The sequence below is a fragment of the Excalfactoria chinensis genome, chromosome 11 (assembly GCF_039878825.1).
Source record: "Excalfactoria chinensis isolate bCotChi1 chromosome 11, bCotChi1.hap2, whole genome shotgun sequence".
Taxonomy (NCBI): Eukaryota; Metazoa; Chordata; class Aves; order Galliformes; family Phasianidae; genus Excalfactoria; species Excalfactoria chinensis.
The window spans coordinates 8198223-8206931 of record NC_092835.1 but is presented as its reverse complement, the minus strand read 5'-3'; the positions used below and the strand labels follow the sequence as shown (position 1 = coordinate 8206931).

At 43.5% G+C, this 8709-nt stretch overlaps 1 protein-coding gene across 1 annotated transcript; it reads right to left on the bottom strand.

Moving 5' to 3' along the window:
- Positions 1-1289: 1289 nt before the first annotated feature.
- On the bottom strand, positions 1290-8106 carry PDP2 (pyruvate dehydrogenase phosphatase catalytic subunit 2). Its single transcript, XM_072346819.1, has 2 exons — positions 7967-8106; positions 1290-5773 (listed from the first exon to the last, which is right to left on the bottom strand). Exon 2 carries the CDS (start codon positions 5717-5719, stop codon positions 4115-4117), a length of 1605 nt encoding a protein of 534 aa, XP_072202920.1. The 5' UTR covers positions 5720-5773; positions 7967-8106; the 3' UTR covers positions 1290-4114.
- Between the last annotated feature and the right edge of the window lie 603 nt (positions 8107-8709).

The window sequence follows — 8709 nt, the reverse complement described above, 5'->3', positions numbered from 1 at the left end:
GCTCATTGTTTGCTGCCTGTGTTTCCAGCACTTTAGCCTTGCTCACTGACATTCCTGCTCTGCCCACATCTCCCATTCTTTCTAATTCAGAAAATAACTACAAGGTAAATAAATAAATAAATAAAAATTCAGACCCATCCTGAGGGCCTCCAACATCACAGGCTCAAAGAAGCCAGACTCAAGCAGATGCACAGATGTTTGTTAGCACAGAGATCTGGAAGGGGCTGAACAGCAGCTAACTAATGCAATAAGACCCTCTCTTACCTAGCTGATAACTGGAGAGATCTGACAGTAGCAGCTTGAACCAGCCCTCCAAGATAAACAAGGATTTAGTAAAATATAAAGTGTTTCGTATGACAATTATGCCTTTTTAGAGATCAGCTTCTCAGCAGCAAACACAAAGAAAAAACACTTCTTGTTCATGTCAAACCATGGTCTGTAGCCTTAACACCAACACATCCCTTGGATACTTTTCTGCTTTCTCTGCTAAGGCATTACAGTAACGAAGATTGCATAGAAACAGCAAACAACAACAGCGTGATGGATACTGGCAAAACAACAAGATGTTAACAGTTTTACTTTCAGCTCATCTTAGTAGAATTTTAATGTCAAATAGAACCTTTGTTTGACTAAAATACCAAATATGTGTATATACACACACAAATACACATACAGTCAAAGTTTAAATAGCTTATCTTACCCTTATTTTCTTTTCATCCTGCAAAAGGGCAAGATGATTAAAATGAATGGAAACAAGGTTAAACTTCAAAGACTGAGTACAGGAACACTCACCAGTCTGCTGGAATTCAACTTCAGCAGTGTTTCTGTAGATGTCATACTTGTGACCTGTTACAGCACACACAGTGCTAATGCTTTAGTGATTTTTAACCACAAGTGAACAACGCTTATGTGAGCCTATATAGGATGTAATATTTTTGCATAGATTGTGAAATCTACCAAAGCACAAATAGGCTATTCCGGTCAGGGAGCACGAGCTCCCTCTGCTGACTGGTTAATTTAAAGAAACCTCAATGGTACCAAGATGACATCACATACTGACGATTAATTACATTGTGACAGCACAGCATAGATACAAGCTTCTAAAGAAACTAACAGAGCCTATTCAAACTATTTATTTTTTCTCTGAGCTCGAATATTTACCATCTCTGCACAGGAATCTACTGTATTTTCATGTGAGTATTCAGAAGAAAGAATGGCAGATTCTGATAAAGTAACCACAACATTAAATTTTCCACCCATTTATAAAAATCACTTTAAACTTTAAGCGTGGCATAAATATTTTTATTTACAAAAACAGTGATTTTCCCCAATTTGCAGAGAAGTTACAAAACAAAACAAAACAAAAAAAAATCGAATACATTATGAAGGCCTGAACATTTGTATGCTAATAACCTTAATCATTCAGGAACATGGAATAAGAGCTTTGAAGAAAAAACAAAGTGGCAAAATTGTACTTTAACTCAAAGTTTAAATATCAGGGAAAAGTATTCGTTAGTATTCACATCCGCACTTAATCTCAGGTGTGGTACCTACATGGCAGAGCACCCACCTGAGACACCAGATTTGGAGAAACACAATTCAGTCGAACATCTTTGACCACTGCTTCGTTAAACAGTCCCAGAAAGAAAAACACTCTCCAAACACAATGGATACCTCAGGACTTGCACTGAAATGTGCTTGCAAGTTCTCACATCAGAGTGCTTGCACAAGTACATTAAGGCATTAAGTTATTAGATTTAAATGCTGATTCTCCAAGTCATAAAATACAATGTTTATTAATACCTATTAGTCGCACTTAGAAATGAAGATGTCTGTGATCTAATTCAAACTGATAATTATTTTCTTTACATGTCAGGACACATTGTTGCCATCAGCCTGCAACAAATTCCGGGGAACATACGGTTCAATCTACGATTTGCTTTTTAAACAAAACAAACTAACTGGGGTTTAATATTATCTTTTTCCACTCCAGGATAATTATAATGTTGTGTGTTAAACTGAGCAAAACTAATGGGAAATTAGAAGTAGTACTCTTCTTACTGTGAAATGGATTCCCTAGAACAATTGTTATCAACTAGCAGCTGCAATTACAGCAACCTGTATAAGAGCATATTTATGATAGAGTGCTATGATGACTCTTTCCAAGGACAAAGCAGATTTCACTTCTGGCTCTTCTTGAGAAAAGAACAGAACAGCCTATTTTTGTGTCCCTTGTACTGGGTGCCTTTCTGTACATCACAAGTTTACTAGACAACCTTCATAAGAATTGTATCACTTGATACCAGCTCTAATGTAGTTTGGTTTAGGCCCTTTGTTCCTCTAGCCACATTGTTAAGTAATTTCTTTATTAAGAGGTAGTCTAGTAAAACATGCTTTACATCTAAAAATCAAAGCAATGAAGCATGTAAGTAATGACAAGGTATTTTCAGAGCAAATGGAACAGCTCACTTAAAGCCGGACTTCATTCAAAAAACATAACTACTTGCCCACTGGCTGAACTGCTACACATACACCAGTATGCACTACATGAGGAAACCTTTTCTGGAGCAAAAGTATCTTTTTGTTTAGTTAGCGCTCAGTGTTTGCAATTGTAATACTGAATCACATCCAGTCACACATGGTCAAAGTACAAACATTTAATAAGAAACTAAAAACTATTTTAAGAACAGATCAATTAGATAGGAAAAAAAAAAAAAAAAAAAAAAAAAAAAAGCATTGATAGTTTTACCCACAGCTACTCTGAGTTTGTGCATAAGATCTCATTTGCTTAAAACTTCACTTAAAACTTGAAAGTGAAAACTGAAGTACTTTTTCACCTGTACAAGTGCAGAAGGATAATGCATTAAGTGAAATTAAAAAAATTGCATATTCTCTGCCACATCCACCCAGGTTCTCACACAGTAGAAGAGCAGTGAGTAGCCCTATAGCCCTACACTCCCAGTACACATTTTTGCTGCCAACAGCTCCTAACGTGCATAAACAAGGAAAAGAGCCACAGGAGAACACCATACATGAAATTTAAGCAGTTTGTTTGCAAGCTTTGGATAACCACCCTAGAAAACAGTATTAAACTGTTTTAAAATGCACAGAAGTATACATTCAGAGACTAGAACATACATTCACTAAAGAAAATATCTGTAGTTATAATAATAAGTTGGTGTTCAAAGGCAAAATTAGAGATTCAACATTCTAGTGAAATAACAGCACTTCTGTACTCCAAGGCAAATCTGAAGACAAAGGTGTTGTGTGTTCTGTTGCATTCACCTTTAGATGCACATTTTTTTCTTCTGAATCTGTCAAACCTCACTTAAATTACAGCTGGATCTCATATGCAGCATTTCATAGATCTCTACTTAATAAACAGTATTTATTCTCTAAGCAATAGATGAATGAATGCTTGAATTTCAAATCTTAATTCCTGAGCAGGGGACCACTGAGTCCCTTGTGCGCATTTGAGCCGCATGTTGTCATACAAATCCACACAGTTAAGAGAATGTGCTGATATCACTGTCCAAGAAAATACAGTTTTGTTTCTTAGCTTAGAAAAACAGTAGGAAAAAGCATCCAACAGTCTCAGGGCTGTCTGATTCAACTCCCTTAACAAAGCTTCACATACACAAGGTGAGTTACCCGACACTGTCACATCAAATAAAGGTTTGGTAGTTTATTGAATTCAGTTACAGTGCCTCAGGAGAATGCTGCTTATTTTCTATAACAGTAGGATTTCCCTACGCTCCACGCAGCTACAGGTATTACCCACCTGCCCATTAAGTTTAAACAGCCTAATTCAAATTTGTCTCCTTTGTTCGTTTGTAAAATTTTACCAGCAGTTCCCATGGAATCAGAACTGAGTCAGCAATCTTTAGTTCAGCTGCATTGCAGTGAACTTCCGTCAGGACATTTTTCTTCAGAGTGTACGGACCTGGAAATCCAGGGAACTGTCAACAAATTCACTTGCAGAAGGTTTTTTTTCAGAACTAGTAAGTAACAAAAAGGTTTCTAACACTGGTAACAGGTTGACTATCGAGGAAAAACAGTAATGGTTTCAATATCAAAGTTGGCTAGCAGTACAGAATAGCAGCAGTGCAAGTCTCTATTTGTTGTTTCGGTAATAATTTTCAATTGCTTCTGAATTAAAATACACTACAGTAATCGTGATATCATCTCTGTACATTCTCGCAAGGTCTTCAGGCAGAGTCAGCATTGCAGCAAGTTTCTCTTGGTCTATCTCCCCATATTCATTATTCCCAATTGCATGCCGTATCAGATGCGTCGCTATGTTCTGGTCCAGCGAGGTAATACCCCTGTTTTTCCTCTGAAGTAACAGGTTGTGCAAATAACCCAAGTTAACTGGTTTCTCAAAAGCCAGTTGTGGTTTCTGCACATTAAGCTCTGTAAGGTGTCCGGCAACTAGTTTTACAACCTGTTCGTTACTGAGCATCTCCCATAGTCCATCTGAAGCAATAACAAGAAACTTATCCTTCCCTCTTAGTTTGTGATATGTGACTTCAGGCTCCGCTGTTAAATATGGGGGTGTGTGGTAGTTTGGAGGAACATACTGATAAATATTTAAAGCTCCAACATCACAGCTACTCTCAAGAACGCTGTGTTGCAATTCTTTACTCCATTTTAGTTGCACATCTCCGAAAGCTCTGGAGGGCATGAGAATCCCCAGTAATCTGTCATTCACAAATAGCGTTTTCTCCTCAGACCTGGGATGTTCTCTCTTTAGTCTTCTGATTTCAGATTCATCGTAGGCATTGTGGTCTCGTGTTAGAGGGAGAGTAGACCAAGTTCCATCTTCTTCATGAACCCCTAAAATTGCTCTGCAATCACCAGCATTTGCAACATGCAGGTGAACACCATCAATGTGAGCTACACATGCTGTTGCACCAGAAAAAGCTACCTGAAGAGCAGTGTTTCTCACCAACTCATTTTCCTGGGGAGCCTGAGCTTCCAGTGATATGTCCGAGTCCAACCTTTTGAATGCACTTATCATGGCTTCTTCCAAACTAAATCCTGGCTCAGTGTCCAGGTCCAGTAAATGCTGCCAGTAAACCCGCAGGCTCTCAAAATACTGTGAAGTCATTTCTCGATACTCTACATCATTTGGATGCTTGTGCAACTGCAGAATAGGAGTAACTGGTTTCATGCACTCCACAGCAAGCTCCATCTCTTCCAAAGTTTGTCGAGACATGAGAGAAACTGCTATATAATGAAGCAGTCTCTCACTTACTGCCTGAGCACAAGCAGAGCCAGCATGGCCATCAAAGACACCAAACATCATCCCCCTGGTCTGCAAGCAAGTGGCTGCACTCCTGCGGTCTTCGATAGGAGTATTGGACGCCAGCTGGTTACTTTCAAACTTCAACACAGAATTAGCACTCTTACAACTTGAATCCAGTATTTTATGGGATAATTCACCTCCTCTGAGTATGTCATTGATTTGTGATGGAGACAACTGGAAAGAGAATTCTTCTTCTTCGGTAGAGGTGTGTCTGAATGCTTTTCTCAAGGAGAAAGTGTTGTCCAAGCCGCAGGTCCCAGCGGGGTAGAGAAGTGTTTTGGAAAAAACAAGCTTCCATTTTATTTTGTGTCTGTTTGGGACACATACGGAATACAAACGTCCTCTTCTTTGTAAAACAAAGCTGTTCCTTGCCGAGCCTAAGATCCAGGATGATACAGTTCTTGACATCATAAGTCACTCCAGAAGTAGGAGCGACTTCTCAGTCAAGCAGGATGTCCTTATAGCCTGCAATAAAAATAAATAAACAAATAAATAAAGGTATATGACTTACAAGTTTCACAAGATGCCTTCTATACAGCAATTTTCTATACGGCAATACAAAGAAACTCACAGAAATGTCCAAAACTGCTATGGATACAAGCATCTAAGAAGTGATACAACGTCCATTACTTAAATTCAACCTCAGTGAATTTAACGTAGCATATGACTGTCTCTTACCAATTATTTCATCAGAAAAGCTGATTTTTATTTACCAGGTTTGAGTTTTGTTGTTTTTTTGTTTGTTTGTTTGGTCATTACAGCAAGGCTAAGTAGAAGCTCCAACATTACAAGAAACATAACTTTTCAGTGAAAAGCCTTGTGTAACGAGGTAAAGAGGAAACAAATTCCTCTAAGTTTTTCAGCCTAAGTGGGCAATGAATGGCCAACTTTTAAGACTGCTACACAGTCCAGCTCTATTAATACATTCTAAATATCAAAACCAGGAGTACTCAAATCCTACTGAAAAACTGAACAAAACAGCTAACAGATTAACACTTTATGTAACTTGCCATGATCTTCTTGTCTGGAGCAAGCTGGCCTACCTTTCTAATTCTGTTCCAGCTTATGTGCTTGACTCTTTTTATACCTTCCAGGTCTTAACACAGGTAGGATTTCTGCACAGCTGAAGTCAAGTTTTACTGTTTGTCACAGCACTATGCACTTAGACAATAAGGAAGTTATACCACAGCTTCATTAGTGACTTTTACAGCTTCCAGATAGGTATTCTCATTTAAAAGGCAATTAAAACAAGCAGTGAAGAGCTCTGCAGTAAACCTGGGGCATCTGAGATAATTCTGTTTCCAGGAAAGAGGTCCATCTCATTGCTTCCTCTTCTAAATCAGGTGTTCAAGCTGGGGAAAGCACAAATTGCTGCTAAGCACAACTAGATGCTTACTGCACAACAGTGAGTGCCCCAGGGATTCAAAAAGCTAACCATGCTGTAGCACTGCAAACACAATTACTCCCAGAAGATCACACTGGCAACCAGTTACAGTTTTCCAGGAGCTCTGAACCACTAGAGGCTGCTGCTGGCATTAGGTGCTCCAGGGCTTAGCCCAGAGGTGCCATGGACTACTGCAATACTGCTGTGTTAGCAGGGCACCTGAAGAGAAGCAGCAAGAAATCAGTGCAGACAGCTGCATGAAGAACTGTTCTGAGAAACCAGCAGAAGCTAAAAACAAACTTGGACTATTCCAAACAAAGAGCCAACTGATACAACCCAAGGACTTTACTGAAACCTCATCTGGAAAACAAAAGTAAACCACCATGGCCAACTGAGGGGAAGAGCAGCGAGTTCCAACCACATGGGGGCCCCAGGAGGACAGGCTCCAGCTCCCGTTTTTACTGCTGCCACCCGGAGGGCAGATAGCATTGGCAAAGCCAGCATCAGTTCCTCCTGGGACGATGACATCTCCTGACAGCACCTTCTGTTCTGCTGCACAGAGTACAACCCAAACAAAGGTAAGGGGAAGACAGCTGGCGCTGACCACTCCAACAACAGCAAACCAGAGCACGGCAGCAGTACCAGACAAACCTTCACGGCCAACCTCTCCCAGGCCATTGCCCACTCTATTTCTTCTTTCTGGTCCCAACCTCCCGAGCCAGCTGGGACAGAAACAATGATGACTTTTGTATTCCCGACTGTAAAAGCCCACAGAAACGGCCTGTTACAGAAACGGCCTGTTACACAAACCCAGCCTTCCCCCATCAGACCAGCCGCCAACCAGCAGGCCGGTGTCCCCGCAGCAGCCGCCTACCGCTGCCGAGAGCCGCACCCGATCGGGCCCGCACGGAACGGAGCGCACCGCGAACCACGCTGCTACCGTCCGTCACAAGCAGCGCCGAAGAGCGGCTGTTGCTAATAAAGGCAATGCGCTGAAGCCCGTGATGCAAGAGCCAATTACATAAAGCTCGGCTCCCCGCACGGCACTCCTACCGCTCCGCACCAACAGCGGCACTTCCTCCTCAGCCTCGTTAGTGCCAGCGGTAAAGCTCGAGCTGTCCCGCACCGCGGCTCGGAGCCCGCCGGGCGGCCGGAAGGAGCGGGCAGACAGCTTCCCAATAAGGCGGCGGACACCCGCGGCGCTAATTGCACACCTCCCCTCCGTGCTGCCACCCCGCCGTTGTGTGTCCGTGCCTCCGGCCCTGCGCACCCACCTCAGCGCCGCGGCTCCGTCCTCCGAACGCGGGGCTGACAGCCACCGACACGCGCCCGAACCGCCGCCCGCACCTTCCGGGCCGCCTGGAGCGGAACGGCTCTGCGCTCTGACTGACGGCCCCGCCGCCCAACCCGCGCCGCCGACAGCGGAGCCGCCCCCAGAGCTCCGCCCCGACGGAATGCGGCTGCGGGGCGGGACCGGGTTCCTGCGGGGACGCGGCGGGACGGGAACGGGTCGGGCCGAGAGGGGCGGTGGCTGCGGGCGGGCGGGGCGCGGAGCGTCGTGTATGGGGCTGCGCCATGTTGTCGTCGGCGCTGCGTGCCCTGGGGAGCGAGCTGTGACCGCGGGGGAGCGAGTTACAGGCGGGGGGAGCGGTGGTCCCACGTCTTGCGGGGCTGGTGCCGTCGGCTGATGGCTGTCAATGTCACAAAGCGCCTTAGAAGGCGTCAGGCCCTGTAAGCTAAGAACAACCACAGCTGCAGCTCACGTGGCAGGCTCCCTGCTTCCGTGCCTGCTCTGTTGCTTGCCTGAGCTAGCAATTCCACTGAGCCCTCGTGCAAGCTGAGCACGACGAGGAACGGGCCTGCAGCATGGTGGTGAATGAGTTAGGGCACCTTGCAGAGTGGTACCTGCCTCAGCTTGTAGCAGGGATTTAGCAAAGGCAGGCGTTTGATAAGATGGGTTCATTTTTGCACTCTACTGGCTGCTGGTATTGAAGCATTTCTCTTGTTAATAATGCAC